We start from the raw sequence: 16,132 nt of genomic DNA, 5'->3' as shown, positions 1-16,132 counted from the left end.
GTAGTGTAATGATAATATAATTCATATCAAGCTTTTGACTTGTATTACAGGTAAAAGGTCTGAACTTTACCAAAATGATGACCCAGATTGGTTGCCATCTGTTGGAATGACAGGTCAGCAAAGAAACACAGACATCACGCTACAAACGTCGTTTGAATAGAACCCAACAGAGACTGAAGGATGAAGCTGCTGCTGCTGCTCCTGCTGCTGGGACTGATGATAACCCTTTGACAAGTGATTACATCAGCAGTAATTTGTGCAATATAGGGACTCAAATTGATATGACTGGTGATTTCATTGAGGCTAAGTGAACTTCAAAGTCTTAGAACTGAAAACATTCATTTGCAAATTCATTTACAAATACATAACCGAAAAATGTGGCTTTTTGGACAACATAGTTCCTGGTGATCTTGTTCCTGCTGATTGTTGCTTTAATATTCAGGCCACTTTAGGTTGTAGAATGGCTCATGTAAAAATTCCAGCCTTCACTAATGGAAGGTCCCAGTTAGCTCCTGTTGACTTGGAAAACAAAAGGAAAATTGCCCACGTCAGGATTCATGATTGGTAGCGCGTGCCAGAAATATACTATTTTGGAGGGAATGCTGCCAATTGATTTCTTGATGTGCAAAGATAATGATGGTTATTGTACCACTGATAAGATTGGACTTGTCTGTTGTGCTCTGGTGAACCTTTGCCCATCAATTGTTGATTTTGACTGAAGTACTTTTTTTTTATTCACTGTCAAAAATATCAACCAGTCTGGACTATATTATAGCCTAAAATTATTCATAATTGACTATTAAGTACATACAAACTAAACAAAGACATATACAGTCTTTGTTCAGTCATTGTTATTGTAATGTGGAAGAGAACACACAGCATAACACTTTCATCTGAACAGATTTATTAAAGGAAACCCGCACAGTTATCAGAACACTTAGCTTATAAACTATACAGTACTATAAATTATAGCATATAGTATATACTATAGTACAATTAAATAACTGTAAACACAATTTTGTATGTAATGTCTGTTTTTTATTGCATTACAATATCTCACTAACATTAAAAGTCCCTGAAGTGCATAGCTTTGTTCCTCAGATGACTGTCCATGAGCAGCACATTTCATCTTGCCAACTCTTACTTGAGGTCTCTTTGTTACAGTGAAGTCAATCTTCCGGCATTCCCAGAATTCCACCTTTGACGATGCAGTAGGTAACAGCCAATATGCCGTTTCTTGAGTCACTGTCTTTGAGTCTCTCAACTTCACTGTTTCTTCAATGAGAAACAACAATGCAGCAACATGTGTGCACGTCTCTCCGAGGCCCGCCATGCATGTACAGCGGGCTCCAAGTATCCGGCCAGACTTCTCAGCGATTATCCAGGGATCCAGGGGTGTTGCTCGGATTGATTGAGAATGGAGTATCTGAATATAAGACAAAGCAACAAAATAATACTGTAAGAACAGAATGGTTTCTCACCATTTCACTTAAAAAAAATAACAGGTAGTCTTATATATATACTAATTTTAAACTAAAAATAAGAGTATACTTCAGTTTGCTCTTAATGTAGTTATTTGAAGATATAATTTGCAAAGTTAATATTACTTATACTTTGCTTTTGCTAAAAAAAAATATACTAAAAGTCTAAGTATTCTTAACTCATACTTATATTTCAACTTTTCACTGATATACTTAAGTGGTAGTGTTTTAATAATACCTTTTTACACTCAGTGGACTGTTCTTTACACTGCAGTGACAAGGTTAGAGACTGAGGTTACATTTTACTGGAAATACAATCCATCAATCCATCCATCCATTTTCTTCCGTTTATCCGGGGCCGAGATGCGGGGGCAGCAGCCCAAGCAGAGAAGCCCAGACCGCCCTCTCCCCGGCCTCCTCCTCCAGCTTATCCGGGGGAACACCAGGCGTTCTCAGGCCAGCCGAGAGATATAATCTCTCCAGTGTGTCCCGGGCCTCGTCCCGGTGGGACGTGCCCGGAAAACCTCACCCAGGAGGCGCCCAGGGGGCATCCTTGTTAGATGCCCGAACCACCTCAACTGGCTCCTTTCGATGGAAATACTTTGGAGCCAAATAAAATACCTGAATCTATGTTTGTCACATTTTTTACTTAGCATTAAACATGGAGAAGAAGTATAACTAGAAGTTTATTGGTAGTAGTAATAGCAAACCTAAAAAGTTACTTCACAGTGTATTTTTTGTAAAGTAAAATGGGCACTTGAAGTTTACTGGTAGTAAACTAATAGTATACCTAAAAGATGACTTTCAGTACACATTAAAGTGTACTTTCATTAACTAAAAGTAGACTTAAAGTAATCTTTCAGGTACTCTTTTAGTTTACTTGTAATGAACTTTAAGTGTACTTCAAAGTGTGCTTTTATAAACTTAAAGGGGACCAATTTAGTACAAAGAAGTATACTAGTAAACTGCCAGTATATTTCTATCAGTGTACTTGGAGAATAGAAGTATACTTGGGGAAATGTATTTTTCTATAGTTAAGCATACTTAATAAAATATACTTGAAGTATGCTACTTTTTGGTAAGGGATGATATCATACAGTTAAGGTTTGGTTGATTAAAGATGTTATTGCATTACTTACTTTGGCATTCACAACACATCTGTCGCTGATGACTTGATACTGCATCTCCCTCACCCATCCACACACCATCTGGTTATAGGCCTCCAAACTTTTAAAAGATTTAAGGTCCTCCGCTGTGTATGGGCTTGGCGAGAAAACCAGGTAGTTGACGATATCAGGATGTGCAATAGACACAAGACTCTCCGGGTTGTCATTGATCCAAGACGAAGGAGCCAACTCGTATGGATCTGCACCACCAATAAACCTTAACTTTTCCAAATATCGTGGCCTTTCCTGTGGACCAAGTCCTTCCCTGTATGCCTTTGCATCTATAACGCATTTTGAGGAGCTTTTCTGTGGTTTCAGACATTGATCCATTGAAGTGTTTACCTTCGAGTGCCTCCAATATGGCCGCTCATCCAGGTTACTGCCCAGAACATGACGTAGGTGAAAACCCTCTATAGCAGTATAGTATTGCAACATGGCATTTGGGTCTTCTAACTAAAATAGGAAAATAGGAACATAAACAGTGCCATCATTGCCAGACCTGGCCCACATCTGGTTGACATACACTCTGCCATGACACCAGTCAGTCAGAAGTGCCAGCTTGATGCCGGATCCAGGCCAGACCTGTTTTCTATGAGCCTGGGCCACATAAACCAAACCACAATCGAGCTCGGAGCATTTAAGTGGCAGACATCTTGAGTTTTTGTGAGACACAAAAGAAAATAGTCTGCATCTGTGTTTCCATTATTTTCCACGGTTGGGAAGGTATAATGAAGTGGGAGCTTTAACACCTTTCTGCCACACGTAAATGCAAAATATGAACTTGGGACCGGTGTGGTTCAACAATGAACCAAATACATCATGATTTTTCTTCAACCACCACCATGAGGTTAGTACTCAGTTGTACTTTAGGCTACATCCTGTTCTTCTCAGAAACTGATTCTCGTATATATTGTTTCTGCACATTTTTCTTGATGCCCTTTTTTATGATCTTGGACAACAATTGTTAACAATTTAATTTCTCAAGAGCCAGTGACCAAAAACTAGAGGCTTCAGCCATTGCTCAGCTTGTGTGGCTTTAATATAGACACTATGATAGTTCCAGATATGTCTGGTAGGAGGTTTACTGTAAGCAAGCAACTTTACTTTATGACACTAGCCAACACACTGTTTCAGTACAGCCTCACTATATTTTCTACCACCAAGAACTGCAAGGGGTATTGTAGGCTGCTTTGCATCACAAGCAGGTGCACCAATTGTCATTGACTGTTTTTTGTCTTGATGCAGCTTTTGATAGCACATGTGACACATGAGGGACTGATGTGACTGATAAACTGAGGGGATCATGTTTTAATAGATAACATCATGTTACATTAAACAAGACACTGAAAAATACAAACCATAAACTCGTCAGGTCACGGAGCAAATTATCAGCAGTGTCATCTTCCTATTGTCTCCTGTATAATATGAACCATCGGCTGCTGGCGAGTAGAAAGAACACATTTATCCTTCATCTGTTAACAATGTGTGAAGTGTTTCCTGTTCGTTCTACTTTAATTTAAAGTGTGAAAAATCAAATATAACTCAAGAAATATATTTTTTTTTAACTATTTAAGTATTAAAAATTAAAAAAAAGATCACAAGACTATTTGAAAAGATTTTAATTAATTTGCATATGATTTTGAGCAAACAACGCAAGTGTGAAAACGTGACACCCTTAACATTTCACTTAACTAATTTAAGAATGCTTTGATTTCTTAATGACAATTCATTGGGTCATTAAAGTAGTTTAAAGAAAGTATAGCAAATACAGACAGACTAAAAAAAAATCGAATTAAAAATAATCAAATTGCTAGTAAAAAAAAAAACCCTCCTGATGTCCGTAAATACAGTGGAATAAAAGGTTCTTAAAGTTGTAAAGCAATATGTCAGGTAAAGTACTTCATGTTTGTACTTGAACTTGAGTAAATGTGTTGATCTACTTTCCAACAGTTCCAGCAAACACATGGAGCAACACAACGAGAACACAGAGTGCGGTGGGTCAGGTTTTCACCACTGCAACACACTGTCACACATCGGGGGCAGTAGTGATTGGTGATGAACTGTCTGGGGAGGTGAAGGTAACAAAGCCTGGTTGTGTCCCTCTAACTGTGTCGCTGATCCATTTCTGGTACTGGGACACACGAGTGAACACTGAAGGAAATGCATCACACGCACTGACACTCAGAACTCCACTCTGGAGCCAGACTGATCCACTTTTGGTCATGAGTGGTGCTCCATAAGTAAACTGTGGAAAGACATTGATGAAAGTTATTAGGACAGACTCTTAGAGGTTGACCATCAATAACATCCACCAACTAAACAATGATTTATGTTGGGTAACGCTTGCTCGTCACAGTACCACACACAGTCAGTTAATATCACTTTGTCCAGTTAGGAAACATGAACCACTGTGTTGTAAAGGCTCACCTTTCAGCACATTCACTTCACCAGATGCACCTTGTTTCTTTTCCTCACCTTTGATTGGGGGTGGTGCTTGGCCTTAATTGCACTCACCTGTCACTCGTTATATAAGGACTGCACTCACTTACCCCTCACTCTTTCTTCACTGCCACATGGGGCGGCAGCTGAGGTGAGTTTCTCTTTGAGTCTCCTGAGTTCATGTATTATTTTGAGTTACTTAAATCATACTTTATTTCCTTTCAGAGATAGCAGTCCATGTGTCTTTCCTTTCTTTACCTGGAAGATGTTGTAAATGATCTGCTGGTAAATGCAGACAACGATCGTACTTCAGTTTTATTACTGCTGGATCTAAGTGCTGCGTTTGACACTGTGGATCACTGCATTTTTATTGGGTAGGCTTGAACATTTTATTGGAATTACAGGAAATGTTTTATTGTGGCTGAGATCTTACCTGTCTGGGAGGTCTCAGACTCTTAGTTTTAAAAATGATCTCTCCGAGACCTGTGCAGTGAGGCACGGGGTCCCTCAGGGCTCTGTACTTGGACCATTGCTGTTTTCTATGTACCTGCTGCCTCTTGGTGTTCTTTTATGTTCTTTTAATGTAACCTTTCATTGTTACGCTGATGACCTGCAGCTTTATGTTCCTTTAACCATTGGAAATTGTGCTGAAGTCTCTAAACTAGAATCTTGTCTATCTGCAATTAAGGGCTGGTTATCGGATAATTTCTCGCTCCTAAATACTGATAAAACAGAGTTGATGGTCGTTGGGCCACACAGATTTAGCACTTGTCCCAAAATTTCATCTTGAGAATTGACAGTGTCATAAATTGCAGGGACAAGGTAAAAAAACTTGGGCGTGTGGTTCGACATGGTGCTCTTTCGAGTATCATTTAAAAGAGATAACAAAGACTGCCTTTTATCATTTGAGGAACATAGCCAGAATCAGACAAGTTTTGTCAAGCGACACTGCAGAGGTTCTTATCCATGCATTTGTGTCTTCACGTATTGATTATTGTAACGCTCTTCTTTCTGGGCTACCAAAGAGAACTTTTCGAGGTTTCCAGATGGTGCAAAATGCAGCTGCTCGCATTTTAACAAGGACTGGGAAATTTAAGCACATTAGCCCTGTACTGAACTCTCTGCATTGGCTACCTTGTCAGGTTCGAGCAGATTTTAATGTCCTGCTGCTCACCTACAAGGCTTTAAACGGATTGGCACCTACACACCTCTCCGACCTTTTACATCTTTATGTTCCATCCCGTACACTCTGATCTCAGGACTCTGGCCTTCTAAAGGTTCCTAGAGCCAGAAAAAAGACAATTGGAGAGCGTGCTTTTTCTTTTCGTGCCCCGTTTCTGTGGAACAACCTCCCTCAAGATATTCGGCAGGCATGCTCTGTGGAGGTTTTCAAAACTAAGCTGAAGACACATTTGTTCACCCTCTTACATGTCTTAATTCTATTGCTTTTAGTTCTTCAATTTTTACTGTTTTTAACTTGTCTTTTACCTGTATTGCTATGTATCGCTTTTATTTTACTTTTTAGTTTTAAATAGTTGTACAGCACTTTGTTTGAAAGCGCTTTATAAATAAAGTTTTTATTATTCAATAAAACGACAACCTGTAAATTGACTGCTTATTCTCATTCTAATCGGATGAGCCCATGATGATGACTACTTAAACCCTGAACCTTCCTTCCTCAAAACACACTGTGAATCCATTTCAGCTGCTTTGGAGCCCAAAGGGAATGTTTTCACACAGGCCTTCTCGCTCTCCTTATCCCTCCTGACTGATTTTCATCTAGTTCAGAGGTTCCCAAAGTGTGGGGCGTGGTATGAAAGGAGAAAAAAAAAGAGCGCTTGGACACTGTGGACAGGTTTTTGACGGGGCTCCCACACAAACGCAAAGCAGGAGATGAAGCATCGCCAAATATGTTTCCAAACCAACTTCCTTCCAAGCCAAAGACTAGAAAATGGGGTGAAGCATATCTTCCCTTTGGCTTCACCTGCACAAGTGCCAAGGTAGGTCTCCCCTGCAAAATTAGTTTCCCTGCGTCGGGAGGAGCTCTGTGCTCTCCAAATCACGGACAAACAGTATCCAACATTCTTGATTTTTAGTTCACAAACACTACTTGTAATGACTAACTACTCCTGACATTTTGGACATGTTAGCTCTTTATGCAGTAAAGTTACAGTGGGATACAAATAATATCAGGCTGATCCTGCCGTAATTTGTTCCCCCGGTTCAAATCGGGGACAAACTGTATCCCACAGCTGTTTGTTTAAACCCATTTTGCACAGACATTTTTTGAAAAATGTATTGACAGCAATGTTGAATATTACACAGGAAAAAAAACAACTACACGTAAAATAATTACACCGTGACGCCTCTGCCTTTCTAAATGCAGGAACAGTAACTGCGTGTGTATGTAAGCGTGTAAAACCTGAAGATAGTCAGATTAACAGTATTTTGTCTCCATCTGCCATTCTGCAATTCATCTCATGTAAACAATAACGTGGCGTACAGCATGACGTGAAAAGAGGCACATACCTTTGACGTTGCATGACGAACTCTGTATTCCTCGTCCACACATAAACCCAAACACGGAGGTTTTAAATAATCTCCGTTTTCGGTGAATCGCAACGCCGTTTGTGTTGACGAAAAGCCCAAACGCATAAACAGCTGAGTTTTCAAAAATACCCGTGTAGGTGTGGACTTAGCGTAAAAGAGTTAGTATATTTTATTACTACCTGTAATTTATTGCGGTTTACTTGTATTTACTTAATCATTTACTAAATGTTTGAGGTGTGAAATAAACCACAATGGAGCAAAATATGGGTGTGTGTGTTTGGAGGATGCGTTTGTGGGGGGGCGCGAACATTTTTCTTGTAAAAAAGGGGGCCTGGCAAAAATAGTTTGGGAACCACTGATCTAGTTTAACTTTTTGTTAACATCCTTGTCACGGCTGGCTACATGAGACGTAACCTGCTTTCTAAGGAAAACCAACTCCTCCAGGATGACACATCTGTCACAAGGTTTGCTGTGTCTCCGGCACAGTCCAAAGAGTTGTTGGAGATAACATGAAATGAGCAGTTACACAAGAGGAGCTGCACAGGGCTGTATTCTGTTCTCTAACAAACCACTGAGGCCTCCACAGAGCAGGTGTAGGTGACTAATTTACACACAAGTGAACTCTATTATCTAATTAGGTGACTTCTGAAAGCAACTGACTGCACTTCATTTTATTTAGAGGTATCAGAATAAAAGGGTCCTGAATACAAAGGCATGTCACACTTTTCAGATTTCCATTTGTTTAATATTATGAAAACCCTGTATCATTTTCATACCACCTCACAATTATGTGCTACTTTGTGTTGGTCTATGACAGAAAATCTAAATAAAAAAATTTAAGTTTGTGGTTTTAAGGTTTCAAAATGCGTAAAGGTTCAACTGTTGATCCCAAACCAGATGTGGAGGTCATTTCTGAGACTCGTAGAACTTAATTTTTCATTTAGCCTATTGTGTGCTGGGTTGTTATTTCTTCAGACCTCTGTTTGAATTATGATTATGTCCTTCATTTTTTCTGTAAGGCTAAAACTCAGTATTTTCTTTAGATTTTAGATTTCTTTAGAATCTTTTGATTTCTTTAAACTCATATTGTGCAAAAGTCATTCTAGTAACAATGATCAATTAACCATCTGCATTTTCCTCCTAAGCTCACAGCGCTGGAGCAACACATCCAACATGAGTAAATTAAAGTTCATTCTCGTGATGTGCATCACCCCTCTAAGCAGAAGGTGATCTTCCTCTTTCAGGTTTGGCAGTAAGTTATGTTCTGTTTGAGTAACCAGAAAAACTGGTGAAACTCGCCTCAAAACTCTGCTATTCAAACCTTACAGATGTTCACTCATAACGACCTCTAGACACAGTCTCTCATCTGCAGAGTGGTCTTCTTTACAAAAGTGTTAACTGTGGACTCAGCAATCGCTTAAAACTCATTTGTTTAGAAATCAGCAGGGTCATGCTTTAAACTGACTGAGCAGAGTATTTCCCAAAGCCACTGAACTGCAGTAACCATCGACTAAGGGCTTTCAAGTTTTTTGCTAGCAAGTTATGAATTAGTGAAACATGTCACGTTTAACTGCATAGTTCAACTGAATTCCACAATGACCTTTTCAGGTAGGTATCGGTTTACCACAGCTTCAGCCGCTTTTATGTCATTGTTTAATGTGGAACACCATGTTTCTCATAGGGCCATTTATACAAAAGTAATTCAGCCCAGTATAATGAGCCTTTACATAAAAAAAACAAAAACAAAAACAAGTTCTGTCATCTATCAGCAGCCCGGTGCAATCATGGCTCTTACCTCTTTCATTCTCAGCCTTCACTGCTCTTTGTTCTCTGTCAGTCATCATGGGCCCTGAGCCTTAACCCAAGCTCTGCTTCTCTCCTGGCCTCTGCCATCTCTCAGCCCTTTCACTGTCTTTTCACCAGTAAATCATGTTTATTCTGTCTAATGATCTGTCCTTATTGAAATACAGTCTATGCATACTTTTACACATAAAGCCTGCTTTAGCTGTGCCCTTATTAACGCAAGAGGTTGTCACAACAGACAGCTCCACATATTTTTTAATAAAAAATAAAGGTTGTAGTCACCAAGCATGAATCCTTGTCTCCAGCACAGATCATGTTCTCTGTGATCTTGGGATAGCTCCCTTGAAAGATGCCTTTGCACTCATTGTTTCCCACGATTGGTACTTTGGCCTCCTGCAGGGTTTTGGTGAATGTACCATCACCTAATTGGAGAGAATTTAAATATTAGGCCCCAGAAACACCAACACAATGCTGTAACCGAAAATAAATGTTTTACAACTTACTATTATAACCCAAACCAATGACCCAGCTGCTGCTCTCATTGTTGTAAGTGCTGTTTTCTGAGGCTAAGCAGGTCGGCTGAATGTGGTCTGTGAAATTCACAGGAGCCGACAGCTTCAGAAGACAAATGTCGTTCTTGAGAGTTGCAAAGTCGAATTCAGGATGGCAGATAATCTTCTCCAGAGTCCGATTCACTTCATTTGGGTTTGAACCTGACAGGCTGTAGCCTCCCAGATAGACTGTTGGATCCCACCGTGTCAATGTGTCACTTCACACACACATGGACACAAAACGTTATTTTTAAATGGCACCTTTTCTCTCTATCACAGGACAATGCAATGTCATGAGTTTCCTTTTTCTTTTTACTTTTATGTCTTCAATTTCTTTGAGTTTTTTCATCAACAAAAATGTAAACTTGCAGCATTGACTCACAGTGGAATGAAAGATGCAGCTGTCAGCACCCACTGCTCGTTGATTAAGGACGCACCAAATTGAAATCCAACTATAACTACAGCAGCATATGAGGGCCAGCTTCCTGATGCTGCATCATGACCTTCTGTGATGCTGCTGCTGTTCACAGCCCTGCTGCTACATGCTGGCAAAATAAAAGAGCACAGTTAAACACATTAAAACCACTCAGATGACAGATAACACTGATTAGTGCAACGCTCTGCTGGGAGATGTGATGCACAGATAGTTCCTCCTCTATGTCAGGATACTGGAAGATTTTACAGCACAAAATAAATTCAGAGTTTAAAGAAAAACCAAAAGTCAGCACGCTCTGTCACTGCAACAAATGTGGATATTACTGTGTATATGTTCTCATTACTGTACAGCTGACAGAAGGACAGAAAGGTTCAAACCAAGCTTAAAACTTGTAAAAGAACTTGTACAAATGTCTGTTTTCTCATTTTCAGGTGATCATTCAGACCAGCATGGTAAGCATCCAGAAATAAAACTTTTTAAGAAGCTTGAAAAAAGGTGAATGTTTCACCTCCTCTCATCTGAGAGAGGTGAAATGTCTTTAACAAACTTAAAGCTCCTTAGAATACCATGACCTGGATAACTAAGAAACTACACAGAGTTAAACCGGTTGAGTGCAAATATATGTAAGATGAAGAAATGATCACATTCTAAAAGCAAGATTTTATTGCTGACTGTTGTTGAAACATTTAAATATTAACCTGTTTGTTCATCTTTATGTCACAGTCAACATTTGTACCTCTAATTAATCTCGTACTTCTTCCAACCCTGATAAAATCTCAGTAATAAAAAAATATCTAAAGAAGAAAAAACCTTTTTCTCACCTTTGCATAAGAAAATGATCACCACAATGAAACAGCGCACAAACTGTTGGAGAGTCATCGTAAACTGCACCTGTTTTGTGACGTCTTAGCCCTTAAGCACCAACAGTGACACAGGTGTCACCGCCCCTTTAACATTGAGGACAGTTTCTGTTAATGTTTCAAAATTGATTCTCCCATAGTTTTTATGACGGTAAAAAATGGGTCTGGGCTCTTAAGGGTTTTAAACTCTAAATATTTAAACATTATGTTCAGCTGCCCACATTTCTATAAATAATCAGGGCTGATTATTTCCAGTCAGACTTGTTGGTCTTTGAATAGGTTTAATTACAGTCTGTTAAGCAGTTGTGGAATTTGGTTTAAAGTACTGGAATAATAAAACGCACAATTTGTTACCGCCACTAACGAGGTTGTCTTTGGCAACATTTACTTTTATGTGTCACATTCTGTATGTTCACTTTAGAAGAAACAAAACTTTTACTGCTACAAAATATTATTCTCTTAAATTAAGGCTGCTTAGATTTTTGAATTAAATTATTAAATAAATCTGTTTCATTAATAATTATTTTATTTATACACAATGCAGTTGTGCTCATACACATGATAATGGTTTTCTAGAAGTCTCTGGATCAGAGAGTCTGAACAAGATATCCTGAACCAGACCTTAGAATCAGTAGAAGAACAATGAATAATAAAATTCGGTAATCAAGGCTACATAGGGCATGTTTTGTGTCCACGTCTCTCTGAATCCAGGAAAAGGAGCAGATAGGAGGTCAAGGAAGTGAGCGGATGTGAATGGGGAGAGGATTCATAAGACAGCAGGACTACCACGTCCATGCTGGGAGAAGATAATCTTTGTTATTGTCTCAGTATATAAAGCTGTACTGCCTGTGTCAGGGTTATCCTTTCTGTGAGGCAGACTATTGTATCACGCAAAGGTCCAGCACTATATGTAATTTCAACTACCAAAGCAAATTAAATCATTTTAAACAACAATAACAAAGCCAAGCAGAATAACATCACATAGCGCCGCTATTATTGACAAGATTTTTACTAATGTCATGGATTTCGTAATTAATAGTGGCCTGCTTGTCTGTGACATAACTGACCACTTACCAGTTTTTACTTTGTGTGACTGTGATTTAAAAAAAATAGATACCAAGATTACGATAGCAAAGCGAACAATAAATGAAGAAGCAATTCATGCCTTCAATTTCGATTTAGCACAACAAGATTGGAGTTCGGTGTATGAAGAGTCAGATGTGGACAAGGCTTATGACAATTTCCTAGATATTTTCACTATGTTGTACAATAAACATTGTCCTGTAAATGAACACAAGATAAAGAAAAAAAAGATAAAAAGTCCTTGGCTCACAAAAGGAATTATCAATGCTTGCAAAAAGAAAAACAATCTGTATAAACAGTTCATCAAAGTAAAAACAAAAGAAGTGGAACAAAGATATAAAGCATATAGAAATAAATTGACTGATATTATAAGAACGAGTAAACAACTTTATTATAGAAGAAGATTATATGAAAATAAAAACAATATAAAAGGAACTTGGGATGTGTTAAATAACTTAATCAAACAAGGATCTTCTGGAACATCATATCCTGAATATTTCATTGATGCAAATGGTGTAAATTACAACATGAGTAACATTGTTGATGGGTTCAATAAATTTTTTATAAATGTTGGCCCTGAACTAGCAGCGGACATCCCGTGTCAAAAAAATGAAAATATCAGTAATATAAAATCAAATCCCTTTTCACTGTTCCTCTCAGCTACAAATGAGCAAGAAGTAATAAATATCACATTAAAATGTAAAAGTAAGTCTTCAATGGATTATCATGACATAAATGTGTCTGTAGTTAAACAGGTTATTCTGAATATTGCTAGTCCCTTAACATATGTCTGTAATTTATCATTTCAGTCCGGTTGTTTTCCAAAAAAAATGAAAATTGCGAAAGTAATACCACTATACAAAAGTAATGACAAACACAGCTTTACCAATTATAGGCCTATTTCTCTACTGCCTCAATTCTCAAAAATTTTAGAAAAACTTTTTAATTCAAGATTAGAAAAATTCCTTGAAAAACATCAAATAATAAATGTTGGTCAGTATGGTTTCAGAACGCAAAGAACCACTTCAATGGCGATAATTGAGGCAGTAGAAGAAATTACTAAAGCACTGGATAAAAATAAATATGCAGTTGGTATTTTTGTTGATCTCAAAAAGGCCTTCGACACAATCAATCACTCAATTTTATTGGATAAATTGGAAAGATATGGTGTTCGAGGGAAAGCTGGTAACTGGTTAAAAAGTTACCTAACGGGTCGGGAACAATATGTTAGCATAGGGCATTACCATTCAGAGAAACTTGGTATTACATGTGGTGTTCCCCAAGGGTCAGTGTTGGGACCAAAACTTTTCAATGTATACATAAATGATATTTTTGATGTTTCTCAAGTACTTAAATTCATACTGTTCGCAGATGACACCAACATATTTTTCAGTAGCGATGATTATACTGATCTTGTAATGACCGTAAACAGGGAGCTAAAATTAATTAAAAAAAATTGATGGATATAAATAAATTATCATTAAATATAAATAAAACTAAAGCAATGTTTTTTGGCAATTTAAAATATAATATAGAATTACCAATTATCATTGAAGGTGTACCAATTGATAATGTGAGTGAAAACAAATTTTTGGGAGTCGTAATTGATAACAAAATTTCATGGAAACCCCACGTCAGACACATAAAAACCAAAATTTCCAGAAGCCTCGCAGTTTTGAACAAAGTGAAACCATACCTTGATAAAGATGCACTTCGTACTCTGTACTGTACCCTGGTTCTTCCATATTTTACATATTGTGTGGAAGTGTGGGGAAACATATAAAAATACAACTAATCCATTAGTCACAGTACAGAAACGAGCACTGCATATTATTCACAAGGCTGGTTATCTAGATCATACTCACAAACTCTTTCTTCAGGCAAAGTTACTTAAATTCCAGGATCTGGTTAATTACAATACATCCATAATTTTATACAAAGCCTTTAATAAACTTCTACCTGCAAATTTACAAACTATATTTGAAATTTGAGAAAGGGTTTATAATGTGAGAGGCTTCGGGGAATTCAAATTACCCAGAACTCGAACAACCCGTCAAGGTTTTTGTGTGTCTGTATGTGGTGTGAAAATCTGGAACAGTCTGAGTTACAACTGAAACAATGCAAAAATATTCATAGATTTAAATTCCTCTACAAACAGTTGGTCTGGTCACAGTATAATCAATGATGGTTTTAGTGTGCTCTGTAATGTCTGTTCTCTTACCATTGCTGGTATGGATTCAAAAAAAAAAAAAAAAAAAAGTGTGTGCGTATGTATGTACATGTATGTACATGTGTGTGTAGATATATATGTATGTATGTATGTATAATGTATGTGTGTTTCTTACTATGTAATTATTATTGCCTGTTACCTAATGCAATTTGTAATTAATATATTCTTTATTCTGTTATGAAGGTTCTATTTGTTGTTTGCGAGCTGCAGTTGAGATGCTTGCATGTGCCCGGGGCTGTTGATGGGTTTGTTTGGTTTGCAACGATGGGCGTAGCTGCGGGAAGCTTATTGTTTTTTTTATTGATGAGTGAGTATAGGGGTGAGATTTAATAAGTTTTTTTTGTCCCACTCCTTTTCAGGTAATTTTTGTTTTTTGTTTTGTGCACTTTATGTTCAATATATGTATTTTGTTGTGCCTGAAATGAACAAATTAAAAAACAAAAAAAACAAAACAGATGTTTCTCCTGAAATTCCTTCTGAAAATTTTGAAAACGACGTGTCCCATCAAACTTCAATTAGTGAAAAAATCCAAACTAAATTTCCTCCGAATGGTTTGTCGATAACCTCACTCTCAATAACGCTCTCAGAAATGGAGTTTGCACAGCAAGGTAAATACCTAGAAAAGAAACCTGCAGAAAACCTAAACAGTGGTAAGAGAAGCAGCCTGAGTGAAACTACTGACTGAGTAACATAATCTATTGAAGGATGATGAGGGCAGTGCTGAGAAAGGCTGTAGTTCTCATGGAGCTTCATTTTATGAATACATACAAGTACACTGTTTGTGTATCACTCACATGGGATTTACAAAAAACCAAAAGTTTGACAAAAGTATTGATATTGGTGATGTTTTTCCAATGGGACTGACTCACAGATGTATAAACTTGCAGGTGACAATCTTGCTTTGATATTTTTTGATACCAAACTAATATGGAAGTAAATGAAAGCTACCAACTGATGCACACCGAATACTTCAACCACACCTGTGAAAAAATCTGGAGTGGCTGGTTCTGCCTATCTGCAGAACAGCCATAGGCATGTTTGCTTGGAACATTCGGAGTTCTTCCTTGCCAACATTTGGCTGTGGTAAGAACATGCTGTTCTTGTTAACAACTAGTGGTGTACCCTGCTCACATATCAAAGAGCAGACATTGAACTGTGGTTTGTATGAACACTGAAACTGTGTTCATACAGTAAATGGGCGGGTTCTGATATTACACGTTTCTACTCTCCCAGATTACTCAAAGTGCTCTGTATAACATGCCACACTCACACATTTTCTCTAAACTGGGTGCTTTCTAACTACATTCTTTACATGCAGACTGGAGCAGCCAGGGATCGAACCGCTAACCTTCCAATCAGTAGGTGATCTGCTCTACGGCCTGAGCTACAGCCACTCACTGGCAAGGATATGTAAACCGTCACTAGCTCAAGTGAGCCTGTACACTTGATAAAGTGCACACTCACAAACCTGTCAAACCTGCAATTGAAACATTGGCTACTATAGTGGATTTTCACAGTGCGTTATTGCCGTGT

The 16,132-nt window shown here is 38.0% G+C and overlaps 2 protein-coding genes across 2 annotated transcripts; both read right to left on the bottom strand.

Moving 5' to 3' along the window:
* Positions 1-601: 601 nt before the first annotated feature.
* On the bottom strand, positions 602-3,099 carry LOC112843172 (uncharacterized). Its single transcript, XM_025901198.1, has 2 exons — positions 2,621-3,099; positions 602-1,426 (listed from the first exon to the last, which is right to left on the bottom strand). Exons 1-2 carry the CDS (start codon positions 3,080-3,082, stop codon positions 986-988), a joined length of 903 nt encoding a protein of 300 aa, XP_025756983.1. The 5' UTR covers positions 3,083-3,099; the 3' UTR covers positions 602-985.
* A 1,190-nt stretch (positions 3,100-4,289) lies between these two features.
* On the bottom strand, positions 4,290-11,371 carry LOC109196038 (serine protease 48-like). The gene is made up of 5 exons (XM_019349212.2): positions 11,248-11,371; positions 10,373-10,535; positions 9,943-10,208; positions 9,722-9,861; positions 4,290-4,892 (listed from the first exon to the last, which is right to left on the bottom strand). Exons 1-5 carry the CDS (start codon positions 11,303-11,305, stop codon positions 4,674-4,676), a joined length of 846 nt encoding a protein of 281 aa, XP_019204757.1. The 5' UTR covers positions 11,306-11,371; the 3' UTR covers positions 4,290-4,673.
* Positions 11,372-16,132: the final 4,761 nt, after the last annotated feature.

Source organism: Oreochromis niloticus, linkage group LG19 (assembly GCF_001858045.2).
Source record: "Oreochromis niloticus isolate F11D_XX linkage group LG19, O_niloticus_UMD_NMBU, whole genome shotgun sequence".
Classification (NCBI taxonomy): domain Eukaryota; kingdom Metazoa; phylum Chordata; class Actinopteri; order Cichliformes; family Cichlidae; genus Oreochromis; species Oreochromis niloticus.
Note: the sequence above shows the minus strand (reverse complement) of the source record. Positions and strands in the feature narration are given on the sequence as shown.